This window comes from Dermacentor silvarum, chromosome 10 (genome assembly GCF_013339745.2).
Source record: "Dermacentor silvarum isolate Dsil-2018 chromosome 10, BIME_Dsil_1.4, whole genome shotgun sequence".
NCBI classification, from domain to species: domain Eukaryota; kingdom Metazoa; phylum Arthropoda; class Arachnida; order Ixodida; family Ixodidae; genus Dermacentor; species Dermacentor silvarum.
The window spans coordinates 130,263,214-130,282,196 of record NC_051163.1 but is presented as its reverse complement, the minus strand read 5'-3'; the positions used below and the strand labels follow the sequence as shown (position 1 = coordinate 130,282,196).

The 18,983-nt window shown below is 46.7% G+C and overlaps 1 protein-coding gene across 1 annotated transcript in view; it reads left to right on the top strand.

Annotated features, from left to right (window-relative positions):
• The first annotated feature begins 3,000 nt into the window (after nt 1-3,000).
• LOC119431849 (cytochrome P450 2J4) overlaps nt 3,001-18,983 on the top strand; it is a 97,847-nt gene continuing 81,864 nt past the window's right edge. Inside the window, exon 1 of the mRNA XM_037699303.2 lies at nt 3,001-3,052. Within this exon, the coding sequence (XP_037555231.2) occupies nt 3,029-3,052 (24 nt within the window). The 5' untranslated portion in view covers nt 3,001-3,028. The remainder of the gene's footprint in view (nt 3,053-18,983) is intronic.

Genomic DNA, 18,983 nt, shown 5'->3' with positions numbered 1-18,983 from the left:
TTGCTGTTGTTTGTAGCCATTATGATACCATCGGTTCACTACCCGAACCCCTAGAGTCCGCGCTCGGGCTACCGTTTGTGCCTCCGTGGACTGCCGATGCAGCCGCTGCGTTTGCCTTTGCCTTAACCTTGGGCCTTTCTAGTCGACGAACTCTAGCATCTAGATTAGTGATGAGCTCCATGATTTTCGCCAGAGTCCTGTCTATTGTTGCTAACCTTGCGGCTATTCTGACTTTTTTGGGTTTGGGGGCTGCCTCACCCTCTCCCATCTCCTCTGCCTCAGTGGTTTCTAAATCTTCCTCCTCATCCGTTTCGCTAATGGGATCAGGGCGAGGGGCTTTACGTTTGGGTTTGCCAGCCAAGGGTTTTGGAGCCATCGGCTCTATCTGACTACGGGGTGTTTCGGACCCTTCTTTAAAGGATCTGAAAGCTTCCCTGAGCTCAGACAGTTCTTGCCTCAGTTTCCGATTTTCGGAAAATACGCATTGACGTCTAGTTTTCTCCTTTTGTTCATTTTCGGGAATCTCGAACGAGGGCTGCAGGTATGATTCTGATAAGCTTTTATGCGAAGAACGTGTGAACCTGGCAGTTCTCGGGGCTAGTTGGGTGCCCTCTGTTTGTTGTGCCTCGGGCTGGGCGTGGTCTATTTCCAGAAAGTGTCACCTCGCCTGCCTTGGAACGAACGGCAAAACGAAGCAGAGGCACGGGGTCTACCGGTCTCTTCGAGGCGCTTGGATGCTGCAACCCCTTCGAGACCTCCTGTGGCGGCGGACGGGCTGTTATGATCGGCAAGGAATTCGACAGGTCAATGGGGGAAACCAAACCCGCGCACGTTCCCGTGTCGGGGCAATTATCTACATCCCCAAGAGGCGGTTGTGATCTTCCTAGAAACTGTACCTCTCAAATGTGGGAAACCAAACCCGCGCACGTTCCCGTGTCGGGGCAATTATCTACATCCCCAAGAGGCGGTTGCGATCTTCCTGGAAACTGTACCTCTCAAATGTGGGAAACAAGCCCGACCGCCTTTCCCGTGACGAGATAATCCCCTTCATCCCCGAGAAAGCGTCACACCTCTACGACCTGACCAGACGAAAAAGGCAAGCTACCAAGAAAGAGGACCCGAGGGAGAGGAGGTCGTCAACTTGACCACCCGACAGAAGACTGACACTTCCAGAAGTTCCCCGAAGGAGACATCGGCTACCACGAGGAGTTATTTAAGGCCGTCCTGGCCCCCGTGTTAATCAGAACCGCTCGAGACTCGGATAGAGTCAAAACCATGTACCAATTGAGTGAATACAATATTTTCTATTTTTCATCATCACGATGCCCGCCTTCATCGCCGTCTCCTGATTCCTGCGGTGACGACCCACCTCACCCTGTCGAGATTATATCAAAGTTTCATGAGTGCCGCTTTATTCTTTGAAACGCTACGATGGTGTACTTTATAAAGTACGCTGGGCCTTTGCGGCAGCGAAACCTGATGTAAGTCACCATATATGTACATGCTATATTTTGGAGCTTCAAAAAACAAAAAGACTTGCAGCGAAGAGTGAAACAAATTTTGCGTAAGCCCTCCTAACCTTCTGGTAGCAAAATGAGCATTTTAGTGGAAAATATTCTTTGCTGGGAGGTGTTTTTACTATTCAAATGTGCAGGGAAGGACTTTGGTGTTGCTTTAAGAGGCATGCGCGATGAAAATATACTATTGATGCACATCTACACGTGATATCTTACGCTGAATGCAGGTTTTGAAAACTAAAGCATTCAGAATTTGGTTCAGTGGTAGTTGAAACATTCAACAGACTGGTGGCATCTCCAATAACAGTCTTCTCTTGCATGTCAGTCCTGTTGTATGATTTAGTCGGCAACATTTTCGATAGAATTTACTCACCTTTCAACAGATGGGATCTAGGTCTGGTTCCTTTATGCGGGTTGCTCTACTTTCATTGCATAACTCAACTCAATTGGCAGATGAATTTAGATCGTCTTTGTTGGTTTCTATTTGATCCCACGTATTTCCCGATTTGTAATAAAATACAGCACAAATAATCTGTCCTTTTAAATAACCTTCATATGATGTCTAAATTCATTTTTATTTATTGAAATTTAATGCAGCACTGCTCGCTCTTTTATTGACTCTGAAGATAAGAGCGTCATCTTTCTCGGCAGCAAGAAAGGAACCAAGAGGAAGGAATAATAGCAATCTTGATGTAATACTTAATATATTTTTACCTGCAATGGCCTCTGGAGGGTTTGTAGTCAGCAAAAAATATTCACAAAATAGTGAGCAAGAAATTAATGCTAGAAAAGCCACCATGTGTGCTTCGAGAACGAGCACACCCCTCTAGCATACACATAGGCCCAGTGTACTTCACAAAGTACACCATACATTCATTTTCTCGCGATGCTATAGATAAGTATTGTATATGAAACATCATGCATGCATCGTTTACGCCATTCTATTCTAAAACTTCCACACAAACCTCAGCTTCGTGAAGCATATGATATGCTTGATAAAAAACAAAGAAGGTGCATGTACAGCAGCACCTGCTATGTTCTGCACTTCTCCAAGTTTGGCGATGAATAAATCAAATACATCATGGAGCTGACAAAAAGGCTACAATGTGGTCGTCTTGGCAGGACTCTCTTTAGCAAAATGGCGTACTAAGGAATACAGTATAATTCTTCTTTAATTATTTACAAATGAAAATGGTACTGCACTTTAAAAAGTACGCCGGTCCCTAATGAGTTAAGAGGCAAGCGATCCTGCACATGGCGCGTAAAAAAAGCGCGTGAAAACAAAAATGTGGTACAGACAACTTTGTATCCTATAATGCATGCTGCTCTTCCTGCCGCGTGTGATAAAGAAAGAAAGAAAACTGTTTGCCACCCGAAGTGGCGTTCACCTCGGAGCAACAGAAGGCACGTGCTGTGTGTGGGAGACGAGGCTCTACCGGAAACCGGCCAACTGCACTGATATTTTACCTTTTCCATCGTGAACACTCACACAGCCTTCGGGCAGTCGAAACATGGCTTGCATCGCCGGCATCTCGGTAAGCATCCGTTTGAACTAACATCGGCCCCACAGGATTGAAATTTGACTGCGGACATATTCAACGTGCGCAAGAAAAGTTTTTTTAATGCGTCAAAGTCTAGCAGCTGCAATGTGCGGTGCTAATATTCCCCTTTGAGAATGATAATTTTCTTGATGCGGCCAGTCATCTTTTTATCTTCCATTTAAACTTTGATCTTCTCGGTCGCATATCTACGGGCGCTTACCTGAAATATTCATTAAAGGCAGTTTAATTTTTTTTCTCTAATTGCGTACACGGACCGAACAGGGTTCGAGAATATGAGTAGAACGGTCACCTGGGCAGGTTGGTATGGTTGCATCGTGAGAATATTGGTGGATATCAGTGCCCTAAAAATCTTATTCGCGCGTTCATTCTTGCGTTTGTGGTTTCACTTTTGGACTTCGTCCAGCGAAAACATTCTGACCCTTACATCTGTCCGTATGAGAGCCTCCACTGGCTCGTTTTATTTTTCTTGCGCTTTATTACCAATTCAGTATTATTGCTTTTTTTGTCAACGCAATTGCTGTTTGTCAGCGGCACTCAAACATTATAGTGCGTGACGTGCTTGCGATGTAAAATATCTATGAAAAAAAAAGTATATACTTACGCACGCTTTGAAACGTTTGCGCCTAACCTAAAATTTAATATGCATCGTAAAAACTGCGGTAAATTTTCTGTCTAACAACACCTAAACGGACGTCCAATGGTTTGGTTTTATTGTCTTTACCAGAAGGCAGCGCAACACGCAAATAATATACAGCGTTCAACATTATTTATCGCGAAGTTGCTAAGACGAAGGTGAAAAGTTGTCAGTAGTTGCTCGAAATAATATTTATAAGTGTAGACGAGTATTCGATGTTTCGAATACGAATCGAATATTAGTATTCTTAGTCGTATTAGAAAAGTATTCGTATTCGCATTAGGTATTTTCAAATGTCTGAAACTAGCCAAATATTTCGCAACAACCGACTGCTGAAGTCTTGTTACTGTTTTTCATCTGCTAAACAATGCATTGCAAGTTATCAGAACTGAAAAAAAAACGACAAAAGTTGTCGCAAGAGCGTACATGACAACTTGGGAGTATTTATTGCGTGTAGTCTGCCATTTAATAGTATTGCCAATTTAGACACGTAGCATTTTTACCTTTCATGCAACGACCACAGATGTTTTTTTCCTTGAAACTAGCCCTTTTACACGTGTTTATGGCAGAAAAGTCCTTTAGCAACTTTTCGCTTTTTGATATTTTCGGCAACCATTTATTTAGCGTTTTTGTAAAGGTCTATTCCATACATCAGTAATTCATTCTCAAAAACCTTGTTTGCAACCAAGTTCTAAAGATTATGAGAGGCTATTCGTGCAGTTTTTATTGACGACTAGTTATACTGTGTTTAAGACTGGTTCTTTATTTCCTAAACTTTTCTTTTGCGAGTGAGTACAGCCGCGGTGCTCAGTTATGCAGAAATAATTATTCCTGTTGTAAATACGTAGATGCGGTTCAACATTCGATTATTACTATTTGTATTTGATTCGTATTTGAAAAATTTGGTAGTCGCCTACCTCTTATAATTTAGCAGATTTTCTCTAACACCAATAATTTTACCCACACACAAAGGAGTCGTTGTTTAAAGAAGGCGACCGCAAAGCAACAAATGCTTCTGAAACATGCTTCCCTAGCTCCATGAAGACGGCACCCTCGTGATAGACCCTCTCGGGGTTTTCCCCTTTTCCTATCCAACTCTTCATGCATTTGTTCAGTTTTCGTCTATCGTTTACAACGTGTCCCGTCTCCGCTTGCCTGCTCTTCATTTTCGAATTTCCTCGTGGTTAAGGTGAACCTGGTGTGAGGTATCCAACTTTGGTATGTTTTGGTGTGCTAGATTAGGTTACAGTGACAATGTATGGTTGGCGCATACAACTCACTTTTCGAAAGCATTGTAGCGTCTCTTTTTTTTTTTTTGGGCTCCGTCGTGGGCGCCTGCCATGGCTGCCGAACAAGCAGGCATCTTTATGGCTTAATATTCTTTCCCGGCACTATCTTATCGTCCTCAATCAAAAAGAGGACGCTACCGATTAAAGATTTGCTTTCCTGAACGAAGAGAAAGGAAACTTTCCGAGGCAGGTCACACGTAAACGAGGGACAGCGCGTGTGCGAACGAAGTAGCAGTGCTACTACTGGGAAAGGAAGCGAATTTTTTTTTCAATTGAAGCTGTCGTTGCTATCGTTCATGACGTGCACGTGTACGCTCCGTCTTCTTGTTTGTTGGTGTTTCCGCATCCTTTTAGAATCACACGGTTCTGCTAGGGAAATCAACTATGATTCATCGTTTCATTTTTCTTTTGTTTCATCCTTTTTGCATTTTATTTTTGATCACGCTGCTTTTTATTTCAATGGGGGTGTACAATAATTCGAAAATTTCGAAGAAGAATCGAATTTATACTATTCGATTCGGTCTTCAAATCGAATAGTCACCGTTAATTTACGAATATTTTCCGAAAAGTTTACGAATATCCCTAAATTTCAGGTACGCGCTAGAAAATGTATCTTTTGAGCAAAAGTGCGATAATTCGTCCCCGCGGTAATAGTATCAGCTAGGGATCACACATGAGAACCAAAGTAACGGAGCAGACTACATTGCCTAGGGAGCCAGGCTTTACTGACTTTACAACGATCGGTCACCCTCTCCGAGGAGTCCTCCGTATGCGAACTGCTCATTTATTCCTAGTGATTAATTTTTGTTTTTAATAAAGAACGCTTCATAACGAGCAATGTAATGACAGAAATTTGTGATTTATTTATTTACTGTATTAATTTACGAATACTGCGGTCTTGAACACAAGACCATTGCAGGTGGTTATACAGATTTCTCCCCGCACAGGCGTCTGCGTCAGCAGGCGTTTCGTGTGTTGCGACACCATGGACACGAGCACACGAGGGTTGGGCCCTCCCGCGCCTAACTGTGCGTGGCTTAGGATTTTCCCGTATCAGGGGAAAAGGGGATCCCGGGGGTTGAGCCGATGCCGGGAGTTTGGACGTTTACGCCCCTCGGCTGAGGCAACGCGCCCCTTTGGCCTTGGCTTCACGTAGACGGCACCTCCGGACTGACCCACCGGGGTTAAATCGGTAGTTTCAAACAAACAAACAAAGTCTTTATTTTTTTCTGTAGCTTTACAGAAACGGTGACAGGAGCAAAAGGCATCAAGGCCTGACAGAGGATCCTGCTCCGTTCAAAAAATTTGACAACAGCGACAGCTTTCATGTAGCACAAGAGTAAATACAACAACGTCGTTTTAAGATATTGTAACAAAGAAGACAGCATTGTCAACTAACAGATTACGTGATAAATAAACACTAGAATTGAAATTAATTACTACTTCGTGACATGTGAGACATTGGTATTATGTAACATACACTCGATATAAACATAAAGATACATCACAAATGGTGAAAATAATAACCAGGGTGGAATCAATACTAAGTAAGATTGTACGGTGTTAGATCTTTAAACAGCATGAAGAACATATATAAAATATAACAGGTAGCAAGCAACAAAAATTAACATGTAATTACAGCACGCATTAGATATATAATAGGAAGTGAAAATAATCAGTTATATTCGATTTCATTTTCAATTAACAAGACCTTGAAAGATTTATTAGTAAGCATATTGTACTCTGTAGATCCCAGACGATTCAGCAAGGCCGAGATTTGATAGGTTACATGTTGTCTGCCATAATTGGTTCTCGTCCGCGTAACTCGAAAAGCTTTCCTACGTAGTGGATACTGATTTTGCGATTGTGACCCGTGGACATCAGAAAGTTTATTATCTTTTATATATTGTAATAACTTATAATAGTAAATTTGGGAGGCCTTTAATAGGTCATCTTTTATAAACAAAGGCTCTGTTCTCAAGTGTTGTGGCCTTCCGTGATGATTTTCGAAAAATCTCAGCACTCTCTTTTGTAATTTAATAAGTTTATTGTAATTCTGCGTATATGTAGTGCCCCATACTAATATACAATACGAAAGCCTAGAATAAAATAATGAATAATATAGCACTCTCTTTAACCAAACAGGTATAATGTCACTTATTTTAAAGATACAACCTGTAATTTTGCTAAGCTCTGCTGTAAGGTTAATAACATGGGTATTCCAGGATAGGTCCTCTCTAAACCACACCCCAAGAAACTTGTGAGCTTGTACCTGTTCCAGTTTAGCCCCACGGAACATAACTGTAATTTTATATTGACGCGGTTTGTTAATTGGTGCAAATAATATGTACTTAGTTTTGTTGACATTTAACTGTAGCTTATTGATGTGTAACCAATTTGATAGCCGATCTAAATTCGTATTAACTGAACTTTGCAATTCTGCTATCGATCTGTCTGCAAAAAACACATTAGTATCATCGGCGTACATTATTAATTTTTGGGAAAATGGTATTAGAGCAAGATCATTAATATATAGGTTAAACAGTAGTGGACCTAATATGGACCCCTGGGGGACACCATTTTGAATTTTTAGTTTCGGTGACATTACTTTATTGGCTGAAACATATTGGTATCTATTTGTAAGGTAGCTTTGTAATAATTTTAATGCAATACCGCGTATTCCATAATCATGTAGCTTATCTAAAAGCACGTTATGATTCACCGAGTCAAACGCTTTCCTTAAATCTATGAATAGCCCGATAGTGTATAGCTTCTGTTCAAAGTTTTCTATGATTTGATGTTTAGCATTCAGTAGTGCCTGCTCACAAGATCTTCCTTTCCGAAAACCGTACTGCGCGTCACACATAATGTATTTTTTCATGAAACATTCAATGCGATATTTATGACTGTTTCAAAAACCTTCCATAATACAGGAAGTACTGAGATAGGTCGATAATTATTGGGACTGTGATCTGTACCTCCTTTATGTATTGGGCATACTCTATCTACTTTAAGTGCATCAGGAAATATACCGGATTCAAACATTGAGTTAGCAATGTAAGCTATGGGGATAGAAATTATGTCTGCTGCATGTTTAACCGGAACTGAAAGGATATCATCAATACCAGAAGCGGTATCATTTTTTAGATTTCCGATTATGCTGACAACTTCATTCATTGTTGTAGACGAGAAAACAAGTGAATTCAGAAGTCCCTTTCTTTCCGTGTTCGCAGTGTTTAAAAGATTAGTATGTAGTATATATTCTCCACTACGTATAAATTGAGCATTTAGGGCTATAGCAGCTTCTTCATCACTTGGAGTACCCTGAGCTGTCGTTACACTTATGGTGTTACTAGTTTTTTTCCTATTGGTTACATAATTAACAGCCTGCCAGACCTTCCTTGAATTATCTGAAATCCGAGTAAATAAATTTTCATAATACTGTACTTTTGCACGATTTAAATCAGTATTTAGCTTATTTCGATAGTCTTTAAACTGAGCAAGTTTAGTCAGATCTCTACTTTTAACGAAGGTGTGGTATAATTTGTTTTATTGCGATAGCAATTATATGGACACTCAAAAGCAGATTTCTGCCGTCGGCGTCGCCGTCGCCGTAGCCGTCACCGTCGCCGTCGCCGTCGCCGTGAGGTTCCGTATGACGTCATTTGGAGAAGAAATCGTCGCCGCGCGCCGAACGCTGTATGTGCGAGTGAAAGGGCGCGAGGGGCGCGTCTTTCACGAGGAGTGAACGCACGGCGGAGAACAAACGCGCGTTCCGCGCCGTGCTCGCTTAAGGGCTGCAGAAGTAGGCGTCTCTTTTCTCCTTTACAATCACCATATATGTAGAGCAAACGCACCTTCTTCCGACGCGCGAGAAGCCGTGGGGGAGGGGGAGGGAAGGGAGGCGACGTTTAGCTGCGGCACCAAGTGCCTATTTATATCACAGGCTCCGGCAACAGTCACCAACGCCGCACGCATTTTGAGCGAACGCGGGCAAAACGCCGATGGCGTCGACAACAGTTCTGCGTGTTGCCGATGCTGCTGCATGTCCAAGTTTATACAGCTGATAAAGCTAATATCATTACTCCGTATAGCTCTCTACAAGTTTGCTATCGCAATTGATGCTTCGCCTTTCAGGTGAAACTGCGACCACTTTTTTCGTCTTGATTCTACTCAAAAGCAAACCAGTAACCCACGGTTTTCTATTCTTGTTTTTACGATTCCTAGTGCATTTAAGAGGAAAAGCCAGGTTGTAGCATCGTTTAAATCTGTCATGAAAATAATTGTACGCTTTGCTTGGGTCCGAAGTTGTCATCACCAATTCCCAGTTTCATTTTTCAATATGTGAGCGGAACGTTTCCAGTGACTTTGAATTGACGCTCCGAATTTGAATTTGAATGACGCTCCGAGTTGCTTTTCCTGTCCCTCTCTCTCCCTCCAATCTTTGTTTTTCTCTCTCACTTTTTATCTCTCCTGTCTTCTCTTCACTTAGTTTTACTTCCAGTCTTCCAGGCAGCAAGGGTTAACCTGGTGTAGTTTATCCAACCTTGGGTCTATTATATTAGGTTATAGTAGCTATGCACAGTTGGTGTCTTCGTTGCCTTCGGGTTTCGTAGCGTCCCCTTGTTGGGCTCGGTGGTGGGCGGCTGGCATATCTACCGAAATCATAGTAACTTTTATGGCTTCTTCTTCGTTCCCCCGACTCCCTGATCGCCCTCAGAAACGAGGGCGCACCGAAGATGTTTTTCAATTCCATGGCAACAGATTGCAAAACTTCCCCCGACTCCATGTCGTCCATTCTGATAATCCTTAAAAGACTATGAGAATAGTCTCACCCTTCCTCGTGTCAAAGTGTCTCATCGAAGCTTTGGGGCAGGCTACAAAGCATCCAAAATGGCTAACGGCGATCTCCTTTTGGAACTCCGTGATGCGAAACAGCATGAAAAGCTTCCTAACTTAGTGTCATTGGGGGAAATGACCTGATGCAGCTGACAGAAGCTGAACTGTTGGGAGGCTCGAGAGAGCAAAACGTGATCATTGTTAAACGAATTATGGTAAGACGGGACGGCAAGGAGATCAAAACCAGGCATCTAGTACTTACTTTTGGGTCAAGCATTCTACCCGACACAATCGAGTCAGGCTATGTAAAGCTACGGGTCAGACTGTATGTTCCAAATCCTCTTCGATGCTTCAAATGCCAGCGTTTCGGCCCCAGTTCCCAGAACTGCCGAGGCCGACAGACATGCTAAGTGTAGACATGCTACAGATGCTAAGTGTAGTTCCTGTGACCATGCCTACGAAACTTGAGAAAACGCTCCACACTGCGTGAAATGTCATGGCAACCATGCCGCATACTCGCGGTCATGCCCGTCTTGGAAGAAAAAAAAAGTCAGAATCAAAGTAAAAGAAAATGTAACGTTCAAGAAAGCTCGTAGGCGGGTGTCATACCTGCCAACGAACAGCTTTGCCGAAGTGGTGCGTCAGGGGTCGGCGCCACAACGGCGCCCGGCAGCTGTCCGGCCCACACGCAGTGAGCTTGCGTTGACGCCATCCGTCTCCTTGGTGGCTGCAGCTAGAGCTGCTCCGCCATCTCAGAAGGAGAGGGTCAAACACAGCGCTCGCAAGATCGCGAGTCCAGCGCCTCGCAAGAGGCCATGGACACAACAACCAGCTCGACGGCGCCGCCAGCGCCTAAGGAGCGGCGAGACTCTCGCGATCGCTCTAAAAAAGAGAAACCTTGTGTCATGGCGCCTGGAAAGGGCCCGTGAGCTAATCTTTGTCTCTTAAACACACAGCACAAACACTTTCCTCGTTATAGAGGCACAAATACTACAATGGTATGTTAGAGGACTAATTCATAACCGCGACGATATTAGAGAACTCATACACAAACATAATCCAAAGTTGCTCTGTGTTCAGGAGACACATCTGAAACCTACAAACACTAACTTTCTTCGTAATTACACCATCTTCAGAAAAGACCGCGACGAGGTTAACGCCTCCGGCGGTGTAGCAATATTGCCGACAAGTCTATAGCTTGTCGACACGTCGCCCTTCAGAAGCCGCTTGAGGCAGCGTCAGTTCGGCCCATTCTTTTTAATAAATTGGTCACTGTATGTTCTATATACCTACCCCCAAACTATTATCTCTGAAAAAGCCGATTTTTATAATCTCGTTGATCAGCTTTCCGAGCCTTACATACTTGTGGGCGATTTTAACGCTCATAACACGATGTGGGGAGACTCACGATGCGATGCGATAGGTCGACTCATTGAAAACTTCCCTGTTAACTGAGCACTCACATCGCGCTTCGCAGTTCCATGTTTTTTGGTGTGTTCGGCCCTAAACACCCAGGAAAGTTCGACTCCACGGATTCCGGGTGAAGTCACCCGGAATCCGTGGACACCAGTTTTGTGACCCGGGAGCCGTTATGTACATCGCCACGTCAGAAGAAGCCCTCCACTACGTGGCAGCCGCGCCAAGCCTACCGATAGGTAGGAGACGCTGGCAGCTGCGCCGGTAGTGCCGGCAACGCAGACGCTGACGATGGCCGAGGCGTCTGCGCTCGACACAAAGAACGCCGACGGGCGTTCCTCTGCTACGGCGGAAGAGGACATGGACCTTACCGGACCTTCGACGCGCAAGACCGACGGCATCAAGCCAACGACAACTCACTGTGAAACTATTGAAAGAACGACCACCGAGGACGACTGGCACACCGTCCTCACTCTGCGGCAAAGAAAACAACAAGCGAGAGAGAAGAAACAGGGACTAAGAAGACCCGAAGAACGAAAACCAGAGGAAAACCCACTGCGAACCCAAAGGAAAAGGAAGGGGATCAAATATCCGCCGTTTCCGAAAGACGACTTCAAGATAGTGATTCGACCCCACCAGGGCTTACCACTACGAACAATCACTAACTACCCCGGTGATGGCTGCGGCAGTCTCATCCGCCTGCCAACACACCGTAACAGGTGAGCACTTTCTGTTACGGATAAAGCCGGGATCGAACATAGTTATCATATCAACCTCGGAACAAGAAGTGGCAGAGCGAATTCGTCGCATAACCACGCTCACACTAAATGGTCGCAAACATGCCGTAAACGTGTACGCGGCGACTGGCGAAGAAGCCCTCAGGGGAGTGGTGCACGGGATACCAGCCAGCACACCTACTGAAACGCTCATGGCCAACTTGCGGGTGAGAACGCAAGGGGTGGAAATAATACATGCGCGCATGATGGGGGAAACGAAGAGTGCAGCGATCACCTTCTGTGGCCCGACTCTCCCGCGCTTTGTGTATTACTGCGGAGGAGAACTAGCCTGCCACCCGTATAGAGCAACGGTGCAGGTGTGCAAGACCTGCTACAGCAAAGGGCACCGTACAGATGTGTGCCCCCAACCGGACACTCGCGTCTGCCGCATATGTGGTACGAGGGACCCGTTTGACGGACATATGTGCGCGCCAAAGTGTGCCTCGTGCGGGGGGGGGGGGGGAACACGTCACAGGTGACCGCAGCTGTACACAGCGACTCAGAGAGCCGAGAACACCCGTCAGGCAACCAAGAAAGCGCTCGCCCAGCCCAAAGGGTAGGGCGATCCGATGGTTTACATCCGAGGAAGAGGAATCGGAACTTTGCAACCAAGTGAAGTGGCGATCGCCAAGCCGACACAGGACTCCGTCACCCAACGATCGAAGTAGAGTCCGAGCACGCTCCAAGACACCGCCTCCACCCCGACGCGGATCGAGCTCAACGTCCAGGCCTTCACCGACAAACAACAGCCCGAAACATCAAGCAGGCGGATCGCAGCTGCCCACTCGACCCACCACGGAACCGGCGGGACAGAAGTCGACGCCACCTACGAACACGCAGGTAAACTGGGCAAGGGTCGCGGCTCCCAAGACCACCCCAATAATACAAAGTGAGGAATATCAGAGAATAATCGCAGAAAATAAGCAACTTAAATACAGTCTTGCTGAACTACAGGCCGAACTCGCAGCACTCAAACAACATCTAGCAACTACGACCCAAAGCCAGAACACACAAAACCAAGCAACACAAATGCACACGGACACGACACAATACGCTACCCCCGCGGCGCAACACGGGGAGGGACAGCTACGCAACATAGAAACCCAGCTCAAACTTCTCTTTGTGGAGATAGGAAATCTCAAGCAATATGTCGACGACTCCATCAAAGGGGTCAAAAAACACGGAAACGGGGAAACCCAAGCCCCGGAGGCCGCGATCCCAAGGTCTTGTTAACGACTGACACGGATACAAATTTTGAGAGCTCCTATGATGGCTAAACAAAACACACGCAGTCAAGAGAATCTCGAGTTGTGGCAGTGGAACTGCCGTTCCCTGCACAACAAAGAAGCTGCACTGACACAATTCGTGGAAGCAGCGGCGATTGCACCAGATCTTATATGCTTGCAAGAATCAGGCAAACCGAAACGCTCAATAAGAGGATACACACTCCACAAAAAACACCGATCACACGGGGACGGCAATATTGGTTAGGAAAGATCTCGAGGTGAGCGTCGAAACTATACCGGGCATTGAAATACCACATCAAATAGCCACGGTATGGCCGGTAAAGCGAGGTCGCCCGAAGAACATCGTAGCAAATGTATACAGCTCGCCAAGAGATCACAAGGCGGACTTCACACCAATTATCTTACACATCATGAACACCGCGAAACGAGGCGATAGAGTAGTATTGCTAGGGGATTTCAACGCCTGGCACACGGAGTGGGGTTACAGAAGGGACACGGCCAAAGGTACCAGCCTACTGAAGGCAACTCAGACTCACGATCTGATCCTCGTCACGGAGCCTGACTCGCCTACCAGACTGGGAAATAGCGTGTCAAGAGACCCTGACCTCACTTTCGTAAGCAATGAACGAGGAGTCACTTGGACTAACCTAGACGAGACATTGGGGAGTGACCATTACATTCTCAGAGTCTCCATTCAAACGACAAAAATAAGACATCCGATCGGCACGGCACGTCTGACAGACTGGAAGAAATTTAGGGAATGCCAAACTGGAGGCCCCGAACTTCAACACGATACGAGATTTGACGGGGTATTTACAGGACGCGGCGGAAAAAGCCACCAGACAATTTCAAACCACACAGAAAAACCCAGTGGTCGACAACCATTTAAGCCATCTTTGGGAAGCAAGAAGAAGCCTCACCAAAAGATGGAAGAAACAACGGCACATCCGAAAGCTTAGAGAGCGCGTAGCACAACTCACGGAGGCAGCCAATGCGTACTCGCAAGAGCTGTGCACTACGAACTGGAGGAATTTCTGTGACTCTCTCCGCGGCACTCTAAGCACGAAGAAAACATGGGCAATCCTTCGCAGTATGCTCACCCCTGCAACCACGCGGAGAGAAACGACGCTCGCCCTCAGGCGCATAGCTAACAACTACGCAGGCTCAGACGAGGAGCTACTGAACGAGCTCCAAAACACGTACGTGGAAGAAAGGGTGACCCCAACCACCACACCAAGTTATACGGGACCGGCTAATCCCACCCTTGACGAACCGATATCGTCTGCAGAAGTATACGCTGCAGCGCTGTCCTTTAAGAGGAACACGGCGCCCTGACCGGATCGTATCACAAACGCCATAATCAGAAACCTGGGCACCGAAGCTTTAGAGAAACTAACGCAGCTCTTCAACGACACGGTTTGGAAGATAGGAGGGTCCATACCACCTGAATGGAAAGAAGCTGAAATCATTTTAATACCTAAGCCGGGGAAACCAAAATCGCTACATAACCTCCGACCAATCTCGTTAACCTCTTGCCTTGGCAAACTTTTCGAAAAGGTCATCCAAACACGGCTCGGGAGATACTTGGAGGGCAACGAACTCCTACCAAATTCGATGTACGGTTTCCGACATGGGGTTTCCACGCAGGACGTCTTCCTCCTACTTCGGGACGAGGTTCTCAACCCACCACCCAGAAGCATGAACAGAATCCTGCTTGCCTTGGACCTGCAGAAGGCCTTTGACAACATATCACATGACGCGATACTCACCGGCCTACAAGAAGTAGGCTGTGGGGAGAGGATCTACAGTTACGTGCACAGTTTTCTCAAAGACAGAACGGCGACCATAGGGCTGGGCCACCTACGATCCTACACGATTAACATGGCCAACAAGGGCACTCCACAAGGCTCTATACTCTCCCCACTACTTTTCAACATAGGGATGACGAAATTGGCTCTAGCGTTGGAGGAAGACCCGGAACTTGGAGTAGCTACCTACGCGGACGACGTCACCCTTTGGGCAACTAAGGGGTCCTACGGGCACAGACAAGACACTCTACAAAGAGCGATCAACACAATTGACGAACACGCGAGAAGGGCAGGCATGAGATGTGCACCAGAAAAATCAGAATTTATACAAATAAGACCTAAAAACACCCAGCAGACACGCTCCCCCATCCTCAATCTGGAGATCAACGGAAGCCAGGTCCAACAAGTGCAGGAGCTCCGGGTGCTAGGCATGCTAATTCAGGAGACGGGCAGCGTATCGTCAACGCTAAACACACTCAAACACACATCCAGGAGCGTATCGAGACTCATACGAAGAATCGCCCGCAGTAAGGACGGCATGAGGGAGGACGACACCAGGAGACTGGTAGAAGCCTTCGTCATCAGCTGCATTACGTACGCTCTGCCATACCAGCTTTCACGCAGATGTGAAGCAGAGCAGGCCAACGTACTCATACGCACTGCCTACAAAGCTGCACTGGGCCTCCCTGACTGCACTGGCACAGAGTGTCTGGAGAGTCTGGGTATTTACAATACGTACGATGAACACGCCGCGGCAGTCTTGATCGCGCAGAGAGAGAGACTCAATTCGACAACCCAAGGTAGAGCTTTACTACAGAGACTTCACTACCCCTTGGCACCCCAATTCTGCGGGGAGGAGACGCACCAAATACCCAGACAAGACAGGGAACGCATACGTACACGTGCACCCATTACCCAAGAACATGCACCCCATGTTTAACGCCGGCCGCAGACGAATGAGAGCGGTGGCACTCGAACGGTTACGCAACGACCCAAACACTCACTACACAGACGCAACTCCCTACTCCTCGAGGCTGAGAGCATTTGCTGCGGTCGTCACTAGAGGTAACGAAGCAATCACGTCGGCTACGATCCGTACCAAGAGCACGGCCGTGGCCGAAGCGGCGGCCATAGCACTAGCCATACGAGCGGCAGAGGGCAAGAAGCAATCTGCACACGTTCTCACGGATTCGCAAGAAGCTTGCCGACTGTTTCTCAGGGGCGTCCTCCCTCGGAGCGTCCTAGGCCTTCTAGGAAACAACCTTCGAGAAGATCACATCATCACATGGTGCCCCGCTCACGAAGGTGTACAGGGAAACGAACGGGCGGACCGCCTGGCTCGAGGACTAATTTTCCGAGCCGCGGACACATCCACCCGGGAGGAATACCTCACACCTACGCTGCCGCGAGATATCCTCGACAGCCAAAGACGCGCAAGGCAGACAATGGCGCCACCCCACCCTAAACTCACAGGCTGGCAATCCCAGGACTGGAGACGCCTACAAACGAATACATATCCCAATATACACACACTCAGCAAAATACACCCGTCCCAATACGATGACTGCTGTCCTTGGTGGAGCGACACACCAACCCTCATACATATCATTTGGCATTGCAAACAAAGACCAGCAGAGGGAAACTCACCCCTCGTTACACGCAACGAACTTGAAAGGTCGTGGGAGGCGCGACTCGCCCGGCAGGACCTGGCAAGCCAGCAGGCAACCTTGGACCAAGCCGAACGAGCCGCTAGAGCCAGTGGGGCCCTGGAGTAGGGGCTCCACCCGCAAGAACCTCAGTCTGCTATTTTAATAAAATGTTTATTCATCTTCCTCCTTCCCTGTTAACTCCGGTGCATGCGTCTTCAATAAGAAGGAACCAACATATTATAATATCCATCATAATTCATATTCATCAATAAATATGTCGGTTGGCTCTGCTAAAAATCCATTCGGAAGTGATCACTTCCCAGTAACCTTAAACTTCGTAACCGAACATGACTCCACTCTGCACGTCCCTCGCTGGAAACCGGCATCAGCTGACTGGGAATGCTTTAGGGAATCCACTTACTTATCACGAGATGTTATAAATAATTTTAGTATAGATCATGCCTTATCATACTTTACCGCTTTTATAATTGACGCCGCTGAGAAGTTTGTTCTTCAAACAAGTGGCACATCATTCAAAAAGACGGGTCCCTTGGTGGAATGACGATTGCAGACAGGCACGACGGAGCAAACTACGCGAACGTCCTACGGCTGAAAATCGAATAGAATTTAAACATGTTAATCCTAGGGAAGAAGGACGCGAAAACAGGCCAAGAGGGCAAGCTGGGAGAGGTTTCTCTCAGGTATAAATTCGTATACTCAAGAGGCGAAAGTATAGGACGGGCTAAGAAGGGTAAAGGGACAAGGAATCCATCCGGTGCCCCTAGTGAAAGAAGAAGCGAACAGCTTGGAAGATCAATCTGACAGTCTTTGCGAACACTTCGAGTGCGTATCCAGTTGTAATCATTATTCCGAGGCGTTCCTAAAACACAAACAAATAAGAGAACGCAAGGATATCGACCGCAAATCCAGACAGAAGGAATCCTATAACCTACCTTTTAACATCGCCGAGTTTAGAGCCTCCTTGACTGCATGTCAGAGTTCTGCACTTGGACCTGACAGGATCATGATTAAACACGCCCACAATGATACTCAAATAACGTTATTCGCACTCTTTAACGCTATATGGGCTGCCGGGTACCTTCCTACTGCATGGAAAGAATCCCTCGTCGTTCCGATTCTGAAACAAGGTCAAGACCCCACATTTGAACCAAGTTACCGGCCAGTAGCCCTTACAATTTGTATTTGCAAGCTGTCTGAGAAAATGATAAATCGCCGTTTACATTGCCTTGATTCAAACAAAATTATGGATCCATATCAGTGCTGCTTTAGAGAAAGATGGTCTGCAACCGACCATCTCGTGCGTATCGAAGCAAACATTCGTGATGCATTCGTTCATCAACAATATTTCTTATCCGTGTTTCTCAATATGGAAAAGGCGTACGATACAATCTGGCGTTGCGAAATCCTGCGCGATCTCTCGGCCATGGGTATCCGCGAAAATATGTTATTCTTCTTTCTGGGGTTTTACGTGCCAAAACCAGTTCTGATTGTGAGGCACGCCGTAGTGGAGGGCTCCGGGTTAATTTTGACCACCTGTGGTTCTTTAACGTGCACTACAACGCAAGCACACGGGCATTTTTGCATTTCGCCTCCATCTAAATGCGGCCGCCGCGACCCGGCTTCGATCCCGCGACCTCGTGCTCAGCATCCTAACACCTTAGCTGACTGTGCAACCGCGGCGGGTGCGGCAATATGTTAAACATTAAAGAAAGCTACCTACACAACCGTACATTCCGGGTGAAAATAGGTAATGCACTGTCGCGTGCATTCATACAGGAAACTTGGGTGCCTCAAAGAGGCGTGCTCAGCTGCACGCTCTTTATCGTCAAGATGAACACGCTTCAGTGCAACATTACCGCCAGCTATTTTTTATTCCCTCTACGTAGACGACATATATATATACACACGACGTATGGGAGGGAGGGGGGGACGCTGTGCTGCGGCACCAAATGCGTATCTTGCAACCGGGCGCAAGGGGAACTGGCGACTCAATTTCCCACGCGAAAGGAGAAAAACGGGAAGGCAGCGCGGGAGGGAGGGGGGCAGCTTTCACTCTTCCAACAACCGCGCACTTGTACTTTGCGTCGGTGCGGGCTGTCGCGCGCACCGTATCTTGAAAGCGATCTCCACACGGCTCTGACCTTTGTATGCGCTGTGCTTTCGGCCGCTCAGTTTCCGTTGAAGCGATAGACCGCACGAACCTTCGCTCGCTGCGGCTGCCGCGT